The sequence below is a fragment of the Macrobrachium nipponense genome, chromosome 22 (genome assembly GCF_015104395.2).
Source record: "Macrobrachium nipponense isolate FS-2020 chromosome 22, ASM1510439v2, whole genome shotgun sequence".
NCBI classification, from domain to species: domain Eukaryota; kingdom Metazoa; phylum Arthropoda; class Malacostraca; order Decapoda; family Palaemonidae; genus Macrobrachium; species Macrobrachium nipponense.
Window position 1 is genome coordinate 20,149,726 of NC_087213.1, and position 27,500 is coordinate 20,177,225.

Consider the following 27,500-nt stretch of genomic DNA (forward strand, 5'->3'; position numbering starts at 1 on the left):
CTAGATATATTAATAATTTTTTTATTTTTACAAATAAACGAAAAATTTTTCTTATACAAAGCTATTTTGTCACTAATACCCGGAGTCAGCAATTATGAGAAAACCATAGTAAACTGACTGGAAGGTACTAGGGAAAAATATTGAAGTTTCTAGTAAAGTCGGGTACTTCTTTAAATCAATATTCTTGTAGCTGTTTTATGTGGAATTGGTTTCATACTTTTGAACCAGTTAATGCATCGCTGAAAGACACGAACGACTGCAGTTGTCTCTCTAATTTAACATGTGTATTAGTTTTTTGTTATTCATTAGTCCTGGTTGTAAGTTTAGATTTTTTTCCACTCTAAATATTGGATCTTTCTCAGATACTGACCCCCAGCAGAGTTCGGGTCATTATTTTATATGATATTTACAGTCTTTTCCTATATTTTTTACGGTAATCCCCACCGGGTTTCTTCTCAACACGCCGCAAAGGTGTATACATACCGGGTTAAAAGTTTAACCCTTGGGGGTCACCATCTAGGAAAGATCGTAAATATTGATTATTGCTCATCTTGCAACCCCTTTCAAGAGATTCCTCCTTTTCCCTGATACTTCAGTTACTGTCGTCCGGGTCCTCTGCGTATTTCATTATGAGCTCTCCATGCAATGATTCTTTTCATTATATATCACCGCTATTTATCCTTATCCTTCCTCCAACGCATTTCTCTACGAGCCACATCTTTCTCGTGTTTTCAGTCAATTGATGTTTTGTCGCTCCCTCCTTTCTTTCATGTTATTGCCTCTCTCTCTCTCATTCGTATTTATTTCGGGTTTTTATCTTTTGGCACTCTCGCTTTCATCTTTTCTTATATCTCTCTCGGTACCCATACGGGCTTGCTACTGGCAATGAGTGTTTAATGACAACTGTAGAAAATGCCAGACTTTGTACCCAACGCTCTCTCTCTCTCTCTCTCTCTCTCTCATTCTAAGGACTGGTTATTCGGAAATATTTGTGTTTAATTTTGAAGTGTTTTTACGTCTAAGTAACCCTTTTCTCTAATTTTCTTATGACATTGTTATGCATCCATGGCTTCTCTCTTTCTCACTGAAGAAATGGCAATTCTGTATATTTTTGTTTAATTTCGATTTATTTTTTTTATTTTTTTTTGCTGCGACATTGTACTACATGCATTGATCCTTCCTTCTCGCGGGATCGCCTTCCTTTTAAAACGCTTCTTGCCGTCTTCATTTCGTCAGATGATTATTTCCTCCTCTTCGTCTTCTCTTACCTCCTCCTCTTTTTCTTCCGCTCCTGAAGACTTTGATGAATGCGATGAATGCTAATGAATGAACGTGTGGCATCTTTCATCTAATTTCCCCAGAGTTTTCGCATTATTTTTCCTCTCTTTCCCGGAGACTTTTCTTCGGGGCAACAGTCTTCTTCTTCTTCTTCAGTAATAATGGAAATGGGGTTTCTTTTGATATGATCCTCGCCGCCGATATCAAGTAGTAGGTACGGATGCAGTAGATGGCGTTCTCTTCGTCACAACAGGTGGCGATGCCTCGGGGAGAGGGGGGGCTCGTCTCTCGACTTTGACTCAACGTTATCTCTTTCCTTGCTGTATCTTTTCATTTCTTACATTTCGCTACTGAATTATTTCTTAAATGGCTTTCATAATACCTTTTCTACTATTATTAATATTGCATTGTATAATACACACACACACTCACACAATTACATGTGGAACTTAAATAAATTCCTGACTCCCATTGGAATCGAACCCAGGTCATTCAGTTGAAGGGCCCAGGGGTATTAAAACTCGCTGGCATGCTAGGCAGTAAGTAAGCCTGCCCTGGTAAAAGCCTTAGGTTCAGTGGTGCCCAGGTTTCAGCTTCTTTTAAAACTTGTGTGGTTCAGTTGGTAGCGCCCTAACCTTTCAATTGGAAGACCTGGGTTCGATCTTGACGTGAATCAGAGATTTATTTGTTACACACACGCATGTGTTTTATATATATATATATATATAATATATATCATATATATAGATATTATATATATATACACGTAATAATATCTTATATAAATATATATGGATATATATATATATTATATACGTATATTATAATATACTATAATATATATATATGTTATATTATATGAATATATATATTATATGTATATATATATATATATATTATATATATTTATATATATATATATTATATTTCATTGTATATATATATAATATATATATATATATATATATACATATATATATATATGATATATATATATATATATATTGGATAAGATAAAAGGGAAAAATAAAACTCCATGTTCACGTAGGTTATTTATTTCATTATTATTTTTTTTTTTTTATAAAAAATGCCCACATGGCTTCATACAAAACGGGACAAGGATGAAGCTGGGTTACATAAAATAAAAGAAGAGAAAATCGAATGATATGCCAAAACGTTCCTCACTGACCACTGACCAGCAGGACTCTCGTGTTAGACTGAACGAGGAAAGACGCGACGGACATCCTGTCGTCAGATCCAGTGTCAGTTTACGACGTTCGACTGATCGGGTGAGGAAGTGAATACACACACTCGTCGGGTTTGATGCCCTGTACAGACCAGACAGACAGACAGAAAGACAGCCAGAATTTGCGTTCCCGTAGTCAGACAAAACACGCACTCTCGCCTCTCTCTTCATCTTCTCCCATATGCTGCTGCCCTTTGATATTCGGGTTGCGAATTGATATGTGTTGTGTGTGACCTGAATTGCATTATTAGTGTGTGTGATAGGAATGCTCCGCGTGTGTAACAGGAATAGCTTTGACCGGGATGGATGTCGGGGATGTGACCCCTCCGTGTTGAGATGTCGGTTTGTGCGCGTCTGTGGTCAGTCGTATCTGTGTGGGTAGGCGCAGTGATCGAAGGGAAATAGTCGTAGTCTAAGTCATAGTCATGGCAGTGTTAAATGTAATGTCTAGTGTGAGGAGTATCTATATCATTTGTAAATAATATATAGATGTAAGCAGGAGCTGCATGTTAGATGTGGTGATGGTGGTGTTAATAGTAACAGTTTTAATATGGCAGTAGCAGTGAGTTAAAAAAAAAATTGTCAGTGTACATAGCCGTGGGAATCTATTTGTGCCTTTTGGGAAGTCAGAATTTTAGGTCAAGGTTGGAAATGTTTACCATATAGGGGTTAGTAATGAATATTTACATGGTAAACGCTAATAGTTAATGTGAATAATTTTGATAATCATGATGATGAGATCATACACTTGGAAGATCGGAGATGTACGGCAGGTTTGGTAATAGTAACTAATATAATAATAGCAGAGGTAGGAATAGAAATGTGCATATTGCTAGTTATAGTCATAATGATAACAAAACAATAGTAATGATGAAAAGTCGTGAAGGTCGGTTTGTTTGTTTGGAAAGTCGTGATAGAGTCATGGAAATTGTTATGATTATGATCAAAATAGTAATAATTACTAATTGGTGTTGAAACATTGATTGTAGATCAATGGGAGAGTCAGTTCGTACATCTGGAAAGTCTCAAGCTGTGTGGTAGGCGTGGTGTGAGAGATGGAAATGGACAGTCACAGTATTAGAAATAGTAACCAGTCATAGAAATCATAATCGTGAGAATCGGCCTGTCTCTATAGAAGTCAGAGCTGTATGGCAAGCGCAAGAATTGCAATGGGAATGGAGCAGCAGTCGTAGTACATCATTGAAACAGTAGTATTTTTATCAGTGATAAATAGCCATATTGTGCGATGAAGCTAACTCCGGGCTTAAATGGAACGGCCATTGTCACAATCACTCGCCGAAGACTTTCTTGGAATGTCAGTTTGCGATGTTATTCTTAATAGTTAATGTATGTACAAATGTAAGTGTTGAGAAACCAGTCGGGTAATGGAAAATATTATTTTTTTCTACGAATTAAGTCAATTCAGTGAAAATAACATCCACTTAGGCATGTTGCGAATGCAAGAGACAAGCAAAAACGAATGTTTGCTGGCTGATAATCTGGAAGACGATTCCAATATCTATTGGTATGAATGTCATTCATAAAGATAGAAATATAAGGTAAAAATGAGTGTCATAGAATATGGCATTGGTGGTTTTGTGTGTTGAAACGATTTTTACGGAACGACACGAGGATTTATTCAGACTAAATCATTTTAAAAGAAAAGCTCTTAGAAATGAACTTGATGTTTAAGGCGTAAACAGCATTTTGCGTTATGTTTTCCAGGGCAGATTTGCAAATCTGAAGTAGCCGGTATATTGATAAATAGAAACTGATAATATTTTGTTAAGTTGACAGCAGTATGGCAAGGTGGACGAACTATGTAACGACGATAAAAATAAGACAGACTGCCGTTCTTATTAGATATAATTTATCGTCATGATTGACATGACTACTTGATTGCTTTGATGGTGCGACGGTAATGATTACAGGATATGGCCATCTTGGGTAACGAATGACTGTTAGTTATGTTGTATACAAAGTAAGTATTGGCGTTGCACTGAGATCTTGTACTGTAATGATTATTCTGTTTACACAAGAAATACGGCGCGAGGTAGCGACAGGTACGTTGGTGGTGTATTACAGAACATAATTTAAAAAAAAAAAAATGTTATAAATTTTCATTGTCCGTTGAATATTAACTTCTTGTTGTGAAATAAAAAAAAATTGTGGACCGTTTATGTGATTATTGTTGTGTAAGCGAACGATTGGACTTTATTATAAAAGATTAAATAGGAGAACGATAAGTAGCAATTTAACTTAATGAATATAGAAATATGAATAGATGAATGAATATGCTACTTAGGACATGGCAGTGTACAGAGTTATATCGTAGCAGCTGTATTATTAAAAAGATTTATATTTGTGATTATGGCAATTTATGGCTCCTAGTTAAAAGTATGAATAACATTGTTCGCAAATTTTAAATTTTGAGCAGTGCAAACTGTTTTTAAAATCGAAATTTTGGTGATTGAAAAAATATTAATTTTTTTTATTTAATAACCGTTACGTTAAAAGAGGAAAGTTTGAACAACAGTCTTGTTTTAGATCAGTGACAGGGAAAAGGATGGTCGCAGTGTACGATATAGACAGGCTAGATGAAGGGTGATACTATAATGGGAAATGAGTCATTCTGATGTATGGGGAGCGTTCTGTAGTATGTTGTATTGTTGCAAAGCTGTGCTCTTGGTTTGTGATGGAAGTCATTGCGATACGAGAGGAAAAGAGTGTAACATAAATGTATAGATATTGTCACGGAGGAAGGTCGTTTTGTATGCAACAGGTCATTGTAATGTGGACAGAAAATTGGTCAAGTTCTAAAACCTATATGAACATGGTACATGGTAAGATTAATCTTGTACTATATAAACGAACTACTTGTATATTATACATAGACCTTGTCAAACTACGGGACTCTCAAAAGGGAGCCATCATGAATAAATTTAGATACCCATGAATGGTATACTACTCACTTGTTCTATGATATGTAATTCATCAGGTCGGTTATCAATCGTCAATCACGCAGCAGAGTAACTTTATACAAACTAGATATTGGGAAGAGGGGGTGGGGGGGGGGGGGGATGGCCTGGGGTGAGGCGTACCAGATCATCATATTCTGAAGCTGTGACAACTCAAAACCATTTTTATTTGATAAAGTCTTGTGATCGTATTTCACTCACCTTTCATCGTTCAGAACGTGTGAAGTATTTCTTATTGCCGTTGGCGTTTCTCTCTCACTCAGGTGTTTTATTTATTTATTTATTTCTTTATTTTTTTAGAATGTAACCTGTGCAAACCAATATTCATAACAGTTGCGTTTTAAATTTATCCACTCTTACTTGAGTTAATATAGATAGATATGATATGCAGCTGAAAAGGGAAATCGAGGGCAAGTGTTTGAATTTTGATAAACAAATCTTTAGTAAATAATGAAACTGAAGACATTCATTCAAAACCTAATGGACTGTTAGCATTACAACGATATGAAAATTCCTCTCGAGGGGAATGAACACAAATGTAAAAACTCATGTCCTGTATCGAAAATATTTTAGTAAATAAATTTTAGATACACGAAGACAGTTTTCTTAGTCAGTCGTTCAAGGGGTCTAACTTCTGCATACCAACACAGGAAGACACTTACGGTTTGCTGAGAGTAATTAATGGACTAAACGGCAAACAAACGTCTCGTCCTTTGTAGCTCGAGAATTCTACCCAACACTTAATTTTATTTTTACTCATTTAATGACCTTATTTTCTTTGCCGTGACAAGATCCTCTCTGGGGAAGCTTTGACTTATCTCCTGAAATTGCTATATAAAGCAGCTTATTCAAGTAGCCAGTTCTATTAACAAGCGCGTTTTCGCCTAGAAAAAGCAAGTACTTTGATGCCTTAGAAATTGTCACGTCTCAATTGTATTTAGCTCAAATAGCTAGACATTGTGTAAGACGTTATGATCTACATCTACGGCACATTTATCTCGACTAACTGGCCATTTAGTGAAGGCATCTCCTTGCCGTCCTTCTGCGTGGAGAATTGAATACTGTCGAGACGATTTGCTAAAGCACGTCGTCCCCGAACTTGGACTCGTAGGCCTAAGCTGACTGCGATGGTTCCCGGCTTCCATTTGCCCGGAGGCCTAAGTGAATAAAGCCAAAGGGTGATGTTATCGGCATCATGGCTGCTTAGGCCTATTTGATCTGTCTCATTATGGAACGCTGAATCGCATACTATACTTCTCAAATATATAGACGAGGGATATGCGATTCTCTCTCTCTCTCTCTCTCTCTCTCTTCTTTTTTTCTTTTTTCTTTTTTTTTCAAAAAAAAAAAAAGGTTTTTAAATTACAAAGTAATTTTTTTTACGTTTTTTTAGCTTATCATCATGATTGAAGAATCACTTACATCTGCAAAACAATTTCCTGCATAGACACACGCGCACACACAAATCTAGAGAGAGAGAGAGAGAGAGAGAGAATGGGTGGGGGAGGGGAGGGAGTTCCCCACAGAGATATACCACGCAGCACGTGGTGTTGGGTAGAAAACGCGATCTACGAAAGAAAAGCTTTGTCACAATTTCCTTATCTACCTCTTTTTTTTTTTATTTATTTATATCTACGCAAATGCCACACGTCCACGCACAAGAGGCAACAACAGCGCACACGATTAACTCTTACGCTCAGACTGCATTAGGTACTTTTCTTTATGACTAACAGTTTAATGATATCACAAATAAGCAGAATGTCTTTGGCATAGGATTACGTTTACTTTGGCTATATAACATGCATCTGTTCCCTTATGATACCATAGGCGTATATATATGTATATCTATGTACATCTATTTACAAGGCCCTACGTAGTACATCTCTTGTTCCCAGCGAGATCTTACTATGTACTTTATGTACATACTACCTGCCCGTGCTGACGCATAAGTTCACTTTCTCCACCGCGTCCGGCAACACCTTAATCTATAGCATTTGCACAACCAAACATATCCGACAAGGATTTTCAAGAAAGGGTAATATGTGTTGCATAGCTCTCCTTAATAATAATTTGGGATATGTATTCGACTTCATATATATATATATATATATATATATATATATATATATATATATATATTTATATATATGTGTATATACATATACTTACTATAACATATAATGTATATATATAGTAATATATACATATACATACATATGCTTTATACGTATATATACATGTTATATAAAATTTTTCTAGAATTATATTTATACATATATATATATATATATATATATATATAGTTATATATAACATATACATACATACTATGCATATACGTATATACATATTATATAAAAATTTTTCTACAATTATATTTCGACATCCCTGTTTTAGTTATGCTTAACAAAGTAAAGGAGTGTATTTATGAACATCAACTTTGTCGTAATCTTTCTTCCACCTGTTCCATCGTCGCATAAATTGTTAATTCGTCTTAAGAGTATCCGCTTTCATTTTCATAAAAGCATCATTGTCTCTTACTTTTTTTTAAAACGTAAATTGAATTTCTCACATGATTACGTTTTCAGATTTTTAGATACGATTCCTTGTTGGGTCTTTTTTTCGCAATGAGGAATGCTAAGGCTGCATTGAAGAATCTCCCTTCCAAGTCTCCCACATTTCTTTTCCTCGTGCTGAACAAACCTTTATTCACGCAGGCTCTAATCAAAATCTTCTGAACTCCGATTCGGGTTCTCGAGGAGGAGGAGGAGGAGGAGGAAAAGCGAGACGAAAAGAAAAGGGAAGAGAGGTGGAGGAGAAAAAGAATATCAGGTAACTCCTGGCCGGAGATCACCTGCACTCTAATTAGCCAGCAGCTTTCTTAATACGTTCCGCTGCCAAGTCAGTAGTGAAGTTCTGTTGAATAGGAGCCGGCGAAAGTTGGCGGAGGAGAGTCCTCCTCCTCCCTCCTTCCTTTCAGTTAGAGAACATTGGATGCGACAATGAATTTGTCGTTTTGGGGAGGGTTGCTGCTGTGCTGGTGGTTGACTGCCAGGGGATTGTTGTGGGCGCTGTGGGCGTTGTGGGTGGTAATCGTCTTCTCTGCTGGAGTGGGTGTCAGCTGGTTATTGGTGTGGTTCGCTCTTGGATCGGATGGGCGGGATGGACTGATCAGAGAGTCTGCAACAAAGGAAAGGCCGTTGTCATACTCTACGAATTTTTAGGCAGTTGTTATATTCAACGAATTTTTCGGACGTTGCTATATTCTACGAATTTTTGGCCGTTGTCATATTCTACCAATTTTTAGGCCGTTGTCATATTCTACCAGTTATTCGGCCGTTGTCATATTCTACGAATTTTTTTGGCCGTTGTCATATTTTACGAATTTTTAAGGCGGTTGTCATATTCTACGAATTTTTAGGCCGTTGTGATATTCTACCAAATTTTTAGGCCGTTGTCATATTCTACCAATTTTTCGGCGGTTGTCATATTCTACCAATTTTTAGGCCGTTGTCATATTCTACGAATTTTTCGGCCATTGTCATATTCTACGAATTTTTAGGCCGTTGGCATATTCTACGAATTTTTAGGCCCTTGTCATATTCTACGAATTTTTAAGCCGTTGTCATATTCTACGAATTTTTAGGCCGTTGTCATATTCTATGAATTTTTAAGGCGGTTGTCATAATCTACGAATTTTTAGGCCCTTGTCATATTCTGCAAATTTTTAGGCGGTTGTCATATTCTATGAATTTTAGGCCGTTGTCATATTCTATGAATTTTTAGGCGGTTGTCATATTCTGCGAACTTTTAGGTTTTTGTCATATTCTGCGAATTTTTACGCCGTTGTCATATTCTACGAATTTTTAGGCTGTTGTTATATTTGATGAAATTCAAGGCTGTTGTCATATTCTGCTAATTTTTCGGCCGTTGTCATATTCTACGAATTTTCAGGCCGTTGTCATATTTTACGAATTTTCAGGCCGTTGTCATATTCTACGAATTTTTAGGACATTGTTATATTCTACGAATCTTTGGGCTTATTAATGTTCATCTCTTTTATTGCATTTATTTGCCTTCTAACGTGTGATTACTTCTCATTAGTAAAATCTAATGTATTTCAGAATAGAAGCCTTCCATTGATTATAATATGGATCTCTCTAAACAATAATGCACTGGTCTTTCAAAAGTGTGAGATAAAAGAAACAACTTGTGCAGGGTACGAGCGTGTATGTAGATGCATACATTTACACGCGGGCCTGATGAATTTTTAAGATGTAAGTACATTTACGCTTGTATCGGTCGTAAAATATGCAAATCACATTATATAATCTATTATTAAATGAATGAATATGACTGATTAGCAATATTTCAGCTACCGTTTAAATGTTTCGTAATTATTGAAAGACCCGTGACTATATTGTTTAGAACGTAATGTATAAAGTATGAATTATATTTAAATTTAGGTATATTCATTCAAAGGCGTATCACTGAGTCTTTAGAATACAAATTACTGAAATAGCGATGTTAGATAATCAAAACATATAAATCGTAAAAATGAAATCTCCTTCCGACATTTTCCCGAACGGAATGGTGAAAAGTTGTATTTTTTCGGCCGGGGGGTTGGGGGTTGGGGTTGGGGTTGTTTTTTTGTAATATTGCTATCCCTTTGGTATTCGGGTCTGAAGGGAACCATGAGCGATATGTAAGAGAACCCGTGAAAACAGCACCTGGCTCCCTCATATATATAACCGACGCCGAATCCGGACAAAAACAAAGGGTCGAATCTTTTCGTCTTGGGAACGAATTCTTCGTATTTCCTTCTGCAAGTTTACGCGCTTGCGATTAATTAGCCCTCTTCAGGATTATTTGCTCTCAGTAACTTCAGTGGTATGGTGAAGACGATTCGAAGAGACATCAATATATCTCTTTATAACATAAAGTGATTCTTTAAAAATTTGGGAATCAATTCAAATAAGATTTTTTCGGCGTAGTAGGGTACATCTTCCTATTTAAATCAGTCGCTTCGGAAAGAGAAAATGCACTCAATTTCGATTTGGGTTAGCTTATCTCTTAACTCTGTCAGGTCAAAAGTTCTAAGAGGTGACATGAGGTCATGATAAGACACCCTTCTTGGTCCGACCCGTTTATGAGAAAACGGTAAGGCACTTGAGTTGTTCTGACTCATTTATGTGCTGAAGTTATCATAAATGAAATAAAATAAAATAAAAATCCTTAATGTTTACTGAGATGATAACAAGAAACTCATCTGGAACAGACTGGGGCGTTCGCCGAGGTAGTTATAGAAACCCATCTGTGTGCGACTCACCTGTGCACTGAGGAGAGGTGGGTAAATTGATGTAGTTACTTTTCACGCTGTACGTCGAAGGTGGGCGTCTCTTGTGCCGATGGCGACGGACTCCCACTTGCAGGGCGTCGCCCTTTCTGTCCCCTCTTCCTCCTTCCCCTCTGCCAGCGGTGGTCTGGAAGATAAAATGCATTCTGGGACATCATAAATGATTCTCCGTGTAAAGGGCGTTCTGTATCCTGACGTCAGCACAGTGGACTGTGGTGTATGTATTGCCAGGACTTTTGCTCAAGAGATGCATGTCAATTTTTATTTTGTTAATTCTTTATTCTTTAGAGATTTTTGTCTCCAATTGCACACTTTCTTCTGGCAGCTTTGCACTACACGGAGCCAAGTTATTTCCTTACATCTGCACTTTTGATATCCCGGCTTCTACATGAATGTTGACAGTTTCTTTATGCCTGTAAGCCAGGAATTTTGGTCTTATACTTTCTTATTTCTATGTATTTGGGGTTTCTCCTTTGGGAGAATATATAAAAACGGCCCTATAGATTTGAGAAATATAATCTGATACTTGTGACCTATTGTACACTTAGCTGAAATTAAAGTAAGTAAAAGTGGTATTTCCATTTCTCTGAACTTATGAACCTCAGTGGTAAAGTTGGAAAGCTTCTTTTATAAATATGTATATTATTATCATAAAGATAGATGTTCACACCCTTGAAATCAGGTTTGAGTAGTATAAATAATTTTTTACTCTTGGCAATATAAAAGAAACTGTCGCACAAGTTCATCAACATATCCAAAGCATTTTCAATAAACGAGATAATATCTGCCTTTGATATATGTACATTATTATTGTTAAAAAATCCACTTCTTATTTCATGCAGCATTGTGTCAAAATTCCACTCCTTGATTCATGTGCAGTCATGACCAATATCCTATCAGTGATATCTACAGCATCACATGAATGTCCAACCCCTAATTCATATAGAAGCAGGGTCAGAGATCCATTCCCTGATTCACTTACTGTCATGGGCAGTAAAAAACCATCTAGTTCATAATTCATGCATCGTCATGGTTAAAGATATATTCATTGTTTCATATACTATCACGGTCAAAGATCCATTACACACTTCATAACTATCGTTGATAATATATGATCACTAATTCCGACACTGATGATGAAAGACCCAGTCTGTAACTGGTATACCATCCATTCCTTAATGCTTAGTTTCATGGTCAAATATCGGTCCACAATTCATATGCTGCCATGGTCGAAATCTAGTCACAATTCTTTTATCATCATAGTCAAGGATCCAATCGTTAATTCAGACAATATATTCAAGGTTTCATTCCGTAACTGATAAACTGTCACGTCAAAATACAATCACTAATTCATACATCTTTGTAATTTCAGTCACTGATTCTTACATTATTATACTAGTCATCAAGACCAATCACTGATTCATACACCGTCATGGCAGAAGACTCAGTCCCGAATTAGTAGACCATCATGGTTACAAATCCTGTCCCTAATTCATTTGCGTGTAAGGTCGAGTGCTTACAACCCACAATAGAGGTTGAAAGGTTAGGCATTCAATAATGTCCCCGTGTACTATGTGTAGGGTAGGAAATAGAAGTGCAACTTGTTTAGCTGAACATTTAGCTTCAATTTAAAGCGTCGTTTCAAGTTGATGTACCAACATCACTTTAAACTATTGTGTTGTCTTCTCTTTGTTTAGTTTTCATTGTGGAACGGAAGACTGAAGGTCAGATTTTTATGTAAATGCTTATATTCGACTACTACAAATAATTAATACCACTACAACAACTACTACTACTACTACTATTACTTGTAATAATGGTAAAATGATGATGATGATAATTGTGATATACTGTCATCACTAACAATGATTGTTGTTGTTGCTGCTGTATTTATTTTGATAAACATTTTTATTTATTAGTTACTGGCATTACCACATTTATTTTGATAGACATTTTTATTTGTTAGATACTGACAATCACCAAATACACAGGAACAACAGTTAATTACCCAGATGACGACATCGACAGCAACTAAGAGATGCTGAGGAAAGAATCAATCAACTCACGGGACTTGTCTCCTGGAGAGTGGCTCGAACTTCATCGGCAAAGTCTGTCTCGGCGTACACCGAGGACTCGGCCTCGGAACACGTACACGAACAACCAGAGCACTCGCCGTCTTCTTCTTCCTCTTCTTCCTCGTCCTGGCAGTCACTCTCCCCTTCGCCCAGAGGTGCAACTTCGATATCTATCGGGGGCAGGGGCAGGGACCCCCCGAGCGAGTGGAGGATGGACCCTCCTCCCCCACCGTCCCGTGTCTGGGATGCTTTTATCGAGTGGTTGAGGTGGTCGGGTGTCGCCATCGAGTTCTGTTTGGTTTCGTGTTTGTTGGCGAGTTCGTGTTTACCTCCTGCTGAGAGTTTCTGCTGTTGCTGCTGCAGGTTGTTGTTGTTGTTGTTGTTAGAGGAAAGGTTGCTGTGCATTGTTGATGGCGTTGAAGATGAGGTGGTGGCTCTCGTCCCCACAACCCCTCCTGCTGTAGCGGGACCTCCTTGTGGTGTGGGCGAGGTCTTGTGGTTACTGGATATGTGCATGGCCCTGTTGCTCTCTTGGTCTGCTGGGAAAAGGAAACAAACTGTTCTGTCGCATTTCAAAAATAGTATGAGAAAGTGTATTCTTATTTGGGGGACAGGGAAGAGAAAAGCTACAAATTGCGAAGGTTTCTGGTTGTGGAAAATATAAAAGAAAAAAAAATCGTTGCACTTTATCCGCTGAGGCAACTGGACACTGTGAGTGGCTAGTATAAGGGGACAGTGGTTTCAGTGAGTTTACATTTCATTCTGACGCAGGGATCTCAATTTTTTTTTTATAATATCAAACATTTTGGTAATGAGATAATAGGGATTTTTGGCCTGACTGATTTCGTTCGATAGACATATATTTAGAAGCCTTTTTACTACTACTGACGGGGTAGGGTGAAGTGATAATCTTTTAGATGTATCAAGTCAGAGATGGTCTTTTGTGCTTGACAATCAACTTTTTTCTCTTACCGATAAGTTGTTGCAAATTCCTAAAAGCTTCTATATCCTCTCCTAGAGCTTTTATAGCCTGGTAAGTTAGAGATGGGAGTGAGCTCTGCACAGCTCTCTCCACTACCCTCTCGACCCCACACCCAACGGACACACCTGAGGCTGAAAGTAGAAGCAAACGATCCTAAAGGAGGAAGTAAAACACACTTCAAGGAAAAAGTAAAACTCTCTTGAACAGCTGCACAATATATTCCTTGGAATGCAGAATTGATTTTTAAAAGTAGTATGAAGGCAATGAATTCGTGGCCTTCTGTACAGCTGCCCATATGTTTTTCTGAAGTTAGTATCTGCAACCTTGAAGAATACATACATTTGTTTCATAACAGCGCTCTTTTGTACTAAAGATGGGTTCTAGATAATTTTTATATAAAATAAAATGGATTAAATTGTTAACCGGTTTTCTTCGGTTTAGCATTTCTCTATAACTTGCGTTGGCATTTTTGCGTCAACACACAAGCTTTTATATGAATGCTTGGTTTGTCAGTACCCAAAAGCAGAAACTTATCACTGGCGATTTGGATGGTATCTTTGCATAAGGCAAAAAAAAAAAAAAAATGCAGAAGTCACTTTGTGTTCAGGGAAGAGTAGATAACGAACCATGTATTAAAAAATCCGAAATCATCAAATTTCCATTTCTCCCACTTCGCTGGATATCTTGAAGGAAAAATGACGATAGTAAACAGGAGAAGGAAAAGGAGGAAAACAAAGACAATGAGAATTATGTTGATTTAAAGAATACTGCTTCAGAAAGTTGAAGCATGGCAAATCTTATTATCAGAAATCGAGAGAGACTCATGAACTAAATTACAATCTTAATAGAAATGAAGGGAAGAGATAACATGCTGGTTTTTCTCTGAGCATTATTCGTACTGAAAATACATTTGGAAATCAAATGTCAACTGACAGTTTTGTTGAAATTTTATGAGCATATAACATCTTGAATTTTGGTATGTCATTCAGCATCCTACTTAAAGAAGTATACTTCAAAATCGCCTCAAAATAAAATAACCTAATAATGGACGAGTCTTCGAAAATCCTGTATTCTGGCCACGACAATTTTCAGCTCCTTTTTACTCGTTATCAAAAAACCTCCAGGACTTTTATTTTATTATTCGTGTCTGACACACATCATTCATGCATGAACTGAGTGAGAAAGTTGAAATCTAAAATCTTTTTCGAACGATTATTCCAAGTATAAAATCTTCAGCCCTAAGCTTCTTTGAAATCGTTTTCTAGCTCCAATGGACCTCAGTATCTTTCCATTTTAATAAATTTTCCTAAGACAGGATTTTATATGAATTTTATAATTCAACCTTTGCTTCCCCAGAAATATTTTGATTAAATCATGAGAAAATAGTCCTGAAAACGTTTTCCTCTAAAAGTAGTTTGTAAGTTGTTAAAAATGTTTGTGCAACTGCCTCTACAAATATAATTTCAAAAGGTATTTTGAGGTGCGTTTCGAATGAAGATTTTGACTAAAACTCTTTAACAGTCGGAATCCTAACGTAATATTGATGAATGGAAACATAATCACTAATAAATTTGCACCAGATACTTTATGCATTCTCGTTAGCTGCTGTGGACTCTCATTCTCTTATCTTTGATACGATATGAGTGTGTGCATGTATGTATCTCTGTGTATGTACATATAATCGGGAAAGTGTTGATCTCTAGCAAGTCGGTTACGTTGTACTATATATATATATATATATATAATATATATATATATATATATATTATATATATATATATATATATATATATATATATATATATATATATATATATATATATATATATATATATGTGTGTGTGTGTGTGTGTGTGTGTGTATTTGTATTGAAATCAGTATTCAAACATTTTTGGCTGTCGGTATTTTAAAATTCTTTACCAAATAATTTCATTTAGTAATGTATATTTAAAAGATCGTAATAGAAAATCTACTGTAAATTATAAATCACAGTTGAGATAATTTTTTTTTTCGAAATTTAAAGTATATAGCCAGGGTGGATAAAATCTTAAGTAGTATTTTTTTCTAACCGAATTTATACTTTCTAAGATCGTAAAAAACTCTTTCGTTACTTCTGATATTCATTTCAAATGGTTGCTATCTAAAGTTCATTGAATGTAATTATAAATAGAATTCTTTGGTTTGCATTGCCAGTGTCTTTTAAACGGCTTTTGTCTGTAAGTGCCACTTGTGAAGTAGACAATTATACGCTAATGATATGTATTCTTGTGTGTAAATATGTATTCTTTTGAATTTTACTAGTTTCCCAGAAACATCTTTCCTATTAGATACACGAGAGAGAGAGAGAGAGAGAGAATATTTTTTCTAAATAACAGTGTGAATTTCAAAGATATATATGTAAATATTGATCTTGAAAAATCTTAACTACAAAGAGAGAGAGAGAGAGAGAGAGAGAGAGAGAGAGAGAGCTTGACGAGTCAGTTACGGAAGCCTGCCGTGACTGAATAATGACTGGAGTTACTTATTATTAGTCACTACAAAGGTCGCCAACGATGCCGATTGCCTGCCGTTACGTATAGGCCGAGAGCGTTTCAAGGCTTGAAACGCGAGAAAAGGGGAAATTAACTTCGAAGGAAGCGAAGGACAGTCTTAGCCCCTTGAAGGGAGAAAGGAAGGTTACGATGAGTCAAGAAAACCCCCAACCGAAACTTTCTAGGACTCTCGAACTCACCCGAAGCCGCGTCCGAATTGGTCGACGTGAAGGAGGAGGCCATAGAGGAGGGGAGGTAGTATCCCGCTGGGGCGTACTGGACGGAGGCGGATTCGTACACGGCGGAACCGCTGCTCAGCCTCTGCTGCCACACTCCTGCGCCGCCAGATGCTAAGGACGATCTGTCGACAGTCAGAAGTTTCGCGAAGGAGGAAAGAAGAGATTATTATTATATTTTCTCGATTCTTCTTTACGCAGACAAGTATGGTTCGTGTTCTAAGGCGGAAGGATATGACAGAGCTTCGGATATCTGATTGTAAGTGCGGTTTGTGGTATAATTGGATATAATACATACATACAATATTATATATATATATAATATATATATATATATATATATATATATATATATATGTGTGTGTGTGTGTGTGTGTGTGTGTGTGTATTAAATATAGTATATATATATACATACTTATATATATATATATATATATATATATATATATATATATATATATATATATATATATATATCTCATAGACATACGCAAACACAAATGACATACAAATCAACAATGCAGAGCTGTGGATGAATTGAATTATGCATAGATTAACAAGCAATGAAATGGCTTGATTTTAGATATATTCCAGGAAAAACCATGCTCTGGAACCACCGATGGGAACTCACCTCGAAGGATTGCTCTCCTGATAAGGAGAGAGGGGCGTCGTAGAGGCATAAACGTGCGAGGAAGGACATATGCTATGGGGGGCGTGGGGATGGTGGTGCTCTGGCCGTGTGTGGTAACATGGGCGTGCACACAGAGTGGGCGTGTAGTGGGCCTCTGAGTAAGGAGATTCGGTCATGTGGCTGGCGCGCGATCCCGAACAGTAACATGGCGTGAGACTTCGACTGTCGGTCGGTACCTGTCAAATAAAAAAAAAAAAAAAAAATTGTGTCAATCTTTTCGCTTCCAATTGAATTTCACGTTTTTTTTATTATCGTAATGAGGGTTATCCTATCTTATACGAATTCTGTGTTTATTACTCTTATTTTATTTGGCACGAGGATGTTATCGCCCGTATTTCATTTTTGCAGTTTGTCAACAACCTGTTATAAAAGATTGTTGACAAACTGCAGTAATTATTGAAGGCATATATTCAGCAAACTACTATTGAGGACATATATATATATCAATAATTTATTATTGAGTGCATATATGTCAACAAACTATTATTGAGGGTATATATATGTATATCAATAATCTATTATTGAGGGGATATGCATCAGCAAACTATTTTTAATGGTAGCCTTTATATTATGTAGATAATCTGTTATTGAGTGCATATATGTCAACAAACTATTATCGAGTGCGTATATATCAACTATCTATTATCGAGTGTATATATGTCAGCAACCTATTATTGAGTGCATATATTGTCAACAATATTTTACTGAGTGCATATATGTTAACAATCATTTATTTAACGCATAGTTCCAACAAAAACAGTGTTTTTCCATGAGATTCGTAATCATGATTTATCTTTAAGCTATAGATAAACATAAGAAAGTGTAAAGCTTCTGAACGCGTGTGGACCTTTAGTTCAAAGACAATCATTTGCGTAAGCCAAGCCTAATGGTAAATTAGTAGGCCTATAAAGAGGATCTTATCACTCCGGGCCTAATCTAGAAAGTCGCGTACATAATGTGAAAAGTTGGGGAAGTTAAGTAATAAAGAAATATATCAGCTTCAGGCCAGACCGGTTTATCACCTTATTGTTTAGGATAGAGGGAAAAGTTTGACTTATATAAATGATGACAGTAGCTTCTTTTTATAATCAGAATTTGAGCGACGGTATTTTAAACCATTATTTGGGGACTGATGGAGTTTTTAAGGGTCTTCGAAATAAGATTCATTGACTGATAATACTCAAGATTCATGTCTTGATTTGCAATAAGTAAATACATACATTAATAAATAAAATGAACGACGATATTTTAAACCATTATTTAGAGATTGATGAAGTTTTTAGTCTTCGAAATAAGATTCATTGACTGATAATACTCAAGATTCATGTGTTGATTTACAGTAAGTAAATAAATTAATAAATAAAAACTAAGCGAATGTTTATAACAACGCAAGACTTGGGAAGATTTGCAAGAAAATCATTTCTGTAACAAAGGTATTCGTAAAAGAAAATAAAATGAAAACTTAAGAGGTATCCTGAGGGCGGTTACGAAACGCTCAAAAAATATATGTAGCGTTTTTCAAGCATCGCTATTTTCGTTATGAGAAATAAGATCTGATGCCAAATGTTTTGCAACATACTTCCCAGATTAAACAATATCTCTATTTCAAGAATTTTTTTCACTTACCCCTGGAGGAGGATGACATGGCAACGGAGGAGCTGGAATCATGGGACGAGATCCTTTCATACGTCTTAAAGTCCTGTTCCCGTCTGTTGGGGGAGTCGCAGAAAAATAAATTATAATTTTTTTCACTGATAATTGTTTTCTATACTCAATTCAAATGCCGCTTTGAAATTGATAAGTTCACTTTTCGCGGAAATTGCCCTAATGCCAAGCAATGATTTTCAACATGTAACATAAGGCATATCATTGTCATTTGGAAGTTTCAAAGTTCAGAAGTCGAATATATTAAAAGACAAAGAAAATTTTTATCTTTGTTTGTTCCGTTTTATACATTGTTAGGGTCAGGCAGTCACATTGTTAATATATTCTTATTTTTTTATCCTTATTTTCGTATAAAGATAATCAATATCTTTATGCCTATAAACATAGCTGAATTGTATGCTAAGGCGTCCATCTAAACTTGAGATTTACTTCTAATTAACGAGATTTAGTTGAACCTCGGTCTTATACTTTCCCTGCTGCTAAAGCTGCTTGAGGGCACTGGTAAGAAATGTCAGCCTTTGTAGCCAGTGCACAGAGAGGAAGTCATTTGATATTTTGCTTCACGAGACGGAAGAAAATCAAGTACGACGATAAATAAAAGAACAATCATCAGCGATTCCAGAGTAGGCTAGTTACAAGAACGGGGAAAAATATGTAAATCAGGTGGAAAAATGCGTATGCCTTGAGGGGAGTAATCTAACCATGTAAACAGGGCGAACAAACAGAGATGATGAACGAAAAAAAAACCGACGCCGTTTTTCTCTTACTTTTTGTGCTTTTTTTTTTTCCTTTTGTCTTTTGATACTACACTTATTTCTTTGGGTATAGAAACATTACAAATTAAAAAAAAAAACTGATTCTGTTTTCTTAACATATTCATGGGATTTAGTTTCAGAAACTTATTTGTCAGAAACTAATGAAATTGCTTCCCCCCCCACCCTCTCTCTCTCTCTCTCTCATGTATATATATATAACAAATAAATAAACATATAGATACATGTAGTATTTATGTACACACACACACACACAACACACACACACACACATATATATATATATATATACTATATATATATATATATATATATATATATATATACATATATATATATATATATATATATATATATTATATATATATATATATATATATATATATATATATATATATATATATATATATATATATATATATATATGAGTATGTATGCACACCGCACACATACACACACACACATATATATATATATATATATATATATATATATATATATATATATATATATTATGTATGAAATCATAATCTGATAAGACATATCCTTGCTAATACAGAAAATGAATATCTCTCTGTAACTCGAATCACTTATTGAATAAAATCAGAGAAAAAAAATAAAGTTCGATTCATTAGCGAACATCATGTCAGCGTCACCGTAAAGCCTCTAATTAAAACGAAAATCCCACTTATGATATTCTGACTATCATGGGACTATGGCGCTAATTAAATTCCAAACATTAAATGAATATCACTGCTCTTCTGAGCTCCTCTTCCCTCCCTTCCTTCATTCAGCCTTACGTTGTTCTTCCTATCTCCTCTTCTTCCTCGTTCTTCTTATTCCTCCTCCGTATCCTTCCTGCCTTCTTTCTTCTTGTTACTTGGGCGTCTCCCCAAAGCCTCTGACCGACGACCCCACCCCAGTGCTTTCTTTTCTCAATCCCATACTTTTTCTGTATATCATGTCTTCCTTTCCTTCCTTTTACCTGTTAGTTTATCCCGTATTTTCATTTTTCAACTTCTCTCTTATCTCGTTCTTCTTATTCCTCCTCCGTATCCTTCCTGCCTTCTTTCTTTTCGTTACCTGCGGCGTCTCCCCAAAGCCTCTGACCGACGCCACACCCTAGTGCTTTCTTTTCTCAATCCCGTACTTTTTCTCTATATCATGTCTTCCTTTCCTTCCTTTTACCTGTTAGTTTATCTCCTATTTTCATTTTTCAACTTCCCTCTTATCATACTTCTCATCTCTCTCATTGAGATCCCAGATTTATCATCATTATCATTCACTTCCCCCTTAAACCTGTGTACTTGGTCTTCAGTCACCCGCCAATGTTATAGCATTTCTCTCTCTCTCTCTCTCTCTCTATGTTTACCTGTATTGTAGTTCCTCTCCGTGGCCTTCTTTGCGTCCACCAGCGTGTGTTGCTCCGACATGACATCGCTCGAACGGTGACTCTCTTTGTGGGCTTTTCCCTGCGAGGAGATGGAAAACTCTCTTCATTTAGGAAACGTCTCAGACGCGCGCGCGCAAAAAAAAAAAAAAAAGTGCTTGAGTATGCGTATCTTACTTCCGTATTATCTAGTAATGCGCAGAAATTAATATGTGCAAATAAGAAAGGTTTTGTATGCAGGTGCGTGATGTCGTTAGGGGAAGATTGATGTATAATTATTTATGCAAAATGTATGATAGATTAATCTCTAGCAATGTACGTGTATCACCGTGGTTTTATTTTATAAAAGAAACTTACTAAACAAAAACAAAAAAATCTTCAGGTAACATTCATTCATTAAATCTGTGAAAAAATATAGATAAGGTAAAGTAGTAATGGAGATATAAAAACTAGACAAACTCTTTTGTACTACTCACTGACTGGTGAGGAAGAGAATGAGGGCCCAGCAGTGCTGTTGTGGCATAAGGACCCTCGGTGCTCGCCGTGCCCCTGTAGAAGGTGACGAGGTTCCTAGGGGCTGAACCATCACACTCTAGAACGCTTCCTGTGGTGTTCATCACCTTGAAGGAGAAGAATAATGTGATCATTAAACGACATTCGCAGTAGCATGAGTCTTGAAATAGGGAAACAAATCCACAATATGTATATATTATATATATATTATATATATATATCATATATATATATATATATGTATATATAGATATATATATATATATATATATATATATATATATATATATATATATATTATATATATATATATATATAATAAAAAGATATATATAGGATCATAGGTATATAATATATATATATATATATATATGATATATATGTATATATCTAATATATATATCTATACATATACTAATATATATATATATATATATATATATCATATATTATATATATATATATATATATTATATATATATATATATATATATATATAATATATATATATATAATATATCATAATATATTATATATATACATATATATATTATATATATATTATATAGAACTATATATATATATATTATATATATATATAAGCTTTCTGTAGAGCGATTTCTTTGAAAGGTAACGGGCAGAAAGCATCCTATTAAATGAAAAAAAGAAAAAAATAGCTTATGGAGCGTGTAAGGTAAAACGGATGATGCAGTAGATAGTGTTCGTGGATACCCTCTCCAGTCTAAGATTTACTCTTAGACTGGAGAGGGAGTCATTGAAGACAGACTTGAGAGGATATCAGCGGTTGGCATCAGTGGTAACGTAAATTTAAGATTCGTAAATGGCTTTAGTCAGCATCCGATTTGAAGTTGCTGCAGTTGTTTTCAAATTGAGTAAACACGACTGAACACAATAGTTCAGACGTTGTCATGATGCTTATACAGAAGCAGCTTATATTGACTTAGAAAGTGATTGGTGGTTGAACACTTATTGCTGAAAGGATGAGTACATTTATAATGCAGTAGGGAAAGAAAAATCAGATTCTAATGTTAGATGGATATCTTTAAATGACGAGGTTAATTTTCTTTTGAAAATGGAAGACTCGGCACCTACTGTAATTTAAGGTGAGAGTGACAAGTTTTCTTAATATTATGATATTTTCCTCATCGAAAATCTTATATATTTAAGATGCAAATCTCTTGACGTGTAGGAGTAAGTGAAACCAGCTTACCTTAACATCAGGCAAAGAGGCCCCACAGACTTTCTCTAACTGCCATCCCCCGTAGTCCTGCCATAAACTGCCATCTCCAACGCTCAGGTTATCCATCTTGTGCACAGATACTGGAAAGAAATTTAATCTTATGGTTATATCTAAATTTTAAGTTTGTAGGTCGATGTTGATTTCGTTATGATATTACTTTGCAGAAGTGATTGGTGAACTAGGACGAGACTGAATTTCCATCTAATGTCCTCCATACAGTGCGCTGACCAACTCGTTCAATTAGTGTAATTGTGGTCGAGTTCGTTATAAAAATTAGTTATTGAACAATTCGATACCAGGCTCATTCCCCCAACTCTGCAAAATTATTATACGCACGCACCGTTGATATAAAAAATTCGTAAATAATGTTCTTCCAGAATTTAATCGTTACCTAGGGAATTGAAACGAACGAACCAAGAAGTTCTTTGCTCCATGTCTTCAGACTTGAAAAGAAAAGGTCCCTTTTTATTTTAGAGAAGATAAAAGTTTAGCTTCTTTCTCGAAAACTAATACGGGGAATCGAAAGACCTACTTTTATACGAACGACTTCCAAGAATTATTTCAACAAAGACTCAAAGCTTACAGAGATGACTTACAGAGGAAAGTAGTTTATAGAGCATTCAATCTAAACGCAAAGCTATTTCAGCACATACAAGTGGTCCAGGCTTTTAAAATGAAATTGTTAGAAGTATAATTTTTAGTAAACATGTTATTGTAATGCCAAATAATATAGATGTAAATAAGCTGCCTTCAAATTTTCCCCAAATATGGACAGGTAGGAGCGGAGAAGATAGCCTTGCTATCATTTTTCCAGCGGACGAGGGAAAATGTTTGTATATATAAGAATGAAAATTTTCAGTAATGATCTGACACATCCAAAGCCTTCAGAATCACGGCAAACGTGCTGTATTTTTAGGAAATACCTTTTGTTGTCGTTGTAGACTATCTTTTGCGGAATTGGTAGATGGAATCTTCAAAAGATTCGACGACTTTGCCACATTGTTACGAAATTCCCATCTAAAAACCATGACAGAACCTCACACCATTTCTAAAGCGTATGTTTTTTTTATACCCATACTCACTGTTAAATATATCTAATGTGAATTTTTCTATTTTGATTAGATGTCATTTCTGATTATTTAGAGTATGTTCGGTAATTATATATAAAGCATATTCACAAAATACTTATGGATTTTTATTCAGTATTCAGTTTTACTTTTCTTTGTAGACTGCAGTTGGCTCGTATTAGAAGAGTATTTGAATAAGAGGCAGTCATTTTATTAAATAAAAATATACCTTAATATGAGGAGAGAAGGCACTAGATATTCTTATTTCACACTCGTAGCTTCAAGATAGAGTTAATTGTGAAAACTGGAAAGATACCCGTAAGTCAGTGATGTTTCCAGTAATAAAAACAGCTTGCTGGAAGGAATCCTCATCTAAGACTCGAAATTAGAAAGACTGAATTTGATAATGAAAATGCATCTGGAAGGTTTCGCCATTTGAGGACACACTCGCCTTTCTTAATTATATTTACCCTTATAGCAGAATATTCCTTATTTGATCTTTCACCAATAGTATTTTCCTTTCAAAATTTGGCCTGGGATTTTTTCACGGTGTGCTTTTCTTCTGATGATTGTGTAAAAGTCATTTTTCATTTTCAACCATTCATTTTTATCTTTGATTGCACGGCCGAATTAAAAGAAAAAAAAAGATTGGGATTAAATATATGATCATCCTTGATTTCCCTGTTGGAAACATGGTGGCATATTGCATTTTATTTAATATTTCGATGCGACATATTGTCTGTCACGGGATTCGGCGAAAAAATACTAATGAAAAAAAGGTTACGGGGGTTGTCCCTCCACCAACAACAGGATGACCCGATTTTGGGGGGCCTTAATTAAAATTCAACATTTATTCGTCCCACGTGTCGAAGAGTTTCGTATTATCGGGTTTCATTATTTAATGAAAAATTTTCTAATGTTATTTTGATTTCTCGTTTTGACTCCCTTTTATAAGGCGTTCAGGAGCTTAAGCGTGGCTATGCAATTGCAGTCTTGTGAATTTGGCCAAACGACGCGAAGATATGTAGGTGAAAGAAATGGTAAGTTGAGATGGTTATCGTAATATGTTTGATGATACTGTAAATTGAAAATATGAAATTTATACTATGACATTTTTATTAGAAATATGGTTTTTCATTACTTTAGTTGCTTTTATAGCTAAAGCTGATGATGGTCTCAGATTTTATTCTGATGGGATTTTTAGCAATTTCTGTTGGTAAGCTGTTAAATAGGCTGCTATAGGTGATTCTGACGATACAGTAGCATATTCTTATAACTTCAAGGAAGAGGATGCCGTGTTAGAAGACTATAATAAGAACAACAGTTATTTATGCCTTCTAAAAACAATGATTCTGTTGAATTGTTGCATTCTCTACAACTGAAATTGCAAAGAAAAGAAAAGAAAAGGCTGGACGAAATCCTCAAAAAGACAGAAATACTGAGAGGGGCGAAAAACGAGGAAAAAAATTTAAGAAAAAAAGAGGGGATAAAAATAAAATCGAGGGGGAAGAATGGAAAGAAAAGGTGGAAAAAAACGAGATACCTGGAATACTGCCTCATGATTGAAGACTCATGCAAGGTTTTCATGTTGATAATTGCTTTGGCAAAGTGGGAGTCAGCCTGATTGTAGATTAAAAAAACCGTACGTGTCCGTGTATGTATTCTCTTATACAAACGCGCGTACGTGCGCACGTACGTATACTCCGTATATATACATATACGTATATATATGATAATATATGTGTATATATATATATATGTGTGTAGTTATATATGTATATATACATACACATACACTGTATACATACACGAGAGTCGAAAAGCCTTGCAGATCTCCATCGTTTCTCTTTCCTTCCGTTGATTTTGTCTATTTTATATATATATATATATATATATATATATATATATATATATATATATATATATATATATATATACCGTTACATATTTATATTTACATGATTCATTTTATATATATATATATAGATATATATATATATATATATATATATATATATATATATAATATAATTTCAAGTACATATCCATAGGAGGAAGTAATTGTAGAGAAGAATGGGGAAAAAGAGGCGGGGCGTGTCCTGCTCATAGTTCATCTTTGACGGCAAAAAACAAAAAAAAAGTATTCATGAGGTTTAGTACAAACCGAAAAAAAAAAAACATTTTGTCCACAAATAAACCACGCAGCCAACTTCAAGTTGTGTGCACAGTGCACACAGCACCGTCGTAGTTTTTATTACATTGCACCTATAAAGCCTCCTTCACTTCCATAGTTCTACATTTTCATGGCTTTTCATTTTCTCTTCGTTTCTAGACTAGAACATTTATATGTAAACTTTTATAGTATATCTGTCTCATTTTTCTCATTCTATAATTATTGTCATCATATTTTGAGTCTCGATTTTATGTTCGCTGAACTTTCAAGAATAAATCCATAAGAATTTTATATTTATAGCTCATTTTTCAGGTTACGCATCAACAGAAAAAACTGAGTTGACATTACAGAAATATGTCTTTTTTGTGCGTTTTTCTAAATATATTTTCACTAATCGACATCTAAACAGAAATAAGTCACAAAACTTTTAAAAGCAAAAATACCAGTGTGTTGCATCCTGTCAGTCACGTTCTGTTTTCTGACATCTTGTGACACTGACCCCTTATTCCTTTATTTCGGGTTTTTATAGACATTTATACTAGTAATACACTTAATAGTGTCCATTTTATATTTAAATATAACAATTTTGTACGTTTTCCATTTGAATTTTAAATGTGCAGACTAAGCACTGTAATCTAAATTTTAAATTCCTAGTCTAATACTATAAGAATGTTCTGGTAGAGTCGATAAAGAAAAATTAATCTTTACAGTATGGTAAATGACTATTAGCATTGTTTAATTAATTGGTGGTTTTCACAAACGCTGGCGGTAAGTGCTGAGAGATACCAGAAAATGTGACAGGGCTGTGAAATAATTCCTCCGCCATTCCCAACATTTATTGCTTTAAAAAATTCTGTTATACATATTTCTAAAAATATCTCATTTCTGTTTTGGATAGTTTACCCGTTGTGAGTTGTTTTTCTCCCGTCTGTTTTTTTTTCTTTTTTTTCTAGGCTTTCCGTTATTGATAAAATTTTTCATGAGAAAGTTGAGCATTCGACTGGAATAACAAACGCCGTTAAACAATACTATCTGTTATTTCCTCTAGACAGCTAGACAGTTTTTCCGTCGTTTAATATTCATTGCGTTTTGTTGATTCACCGAGTCATATCTCTCTGTCAGCATCAACTTCTCAGTCAACAATAAAGAGTCCATGAGAATACCTGCATCAGTTTTTTTACTATGAAATTTTATATATATATATATATATATATATATATATATATATATATATATATATATATATATATATATATATATATATATATATATTATAAATATATAT

At 35.1% G+C, this 27,500-nt stretch overlaps 1 protein-coding gene across 2 annotated transcripts in view; it reads right to left on the reverse strand.

The window, feature by feature from the left end:
• Nucleotides 1-7,841: 7,841 nt before the first annotated feature.
• Nucleotides 7,842-27,500, reverse strand: part of LOC135198530 (protein sax-3-like) — a 112,550-nt gene continuing 92,891 nt past the window's right edge. Inside the window, exons 15-24 of one of the 2 annotated variants that reach the window (XM_064226195.1) lie at nt 22,946-23,055; nt 21,678-21,821; nt 21,184-21,283; nt 19,000-19,082; nt 17,314-17,549; nt 16,647-16,807; nt 13,906-14,046; nt 12,925-13,469; nt 10,832-10,985; nt 7,842-8,682 (exon numbers count right to left, since the gene is read on the reverse strand). In XM_064226195.1, coding sequence (XP_064082265.1) covers nt 8,483-8,682; nt 10,832-10,985; nt 12,925-13,469; nt 13,906-14,046; nt 16,647-16,807; nt 17,314-17,549; nt 19,000-19,082; nt 21,184-21,283; nt 21,678-21,821; nt 22,946-23,055 — 1,874 coding nt within the window. In that variant the 3' untranslated portion in view covers nt 7,842-8,482. Of the gene's footprint in view, nt 8,683-10,831; nt 10,986-12,924; nt 13,473-13,905; nt 14,047-16,646; nt 16,808-17,313; nt 17,550-18,999; nt 19,083-21,183; nt 21,284-21,677; nt 21,822-22,945; nt 23,056-27,500 lie in introns of both variants that reach the window. The other variant, XM_064226194.1, reaches the window with a different exon arrangement.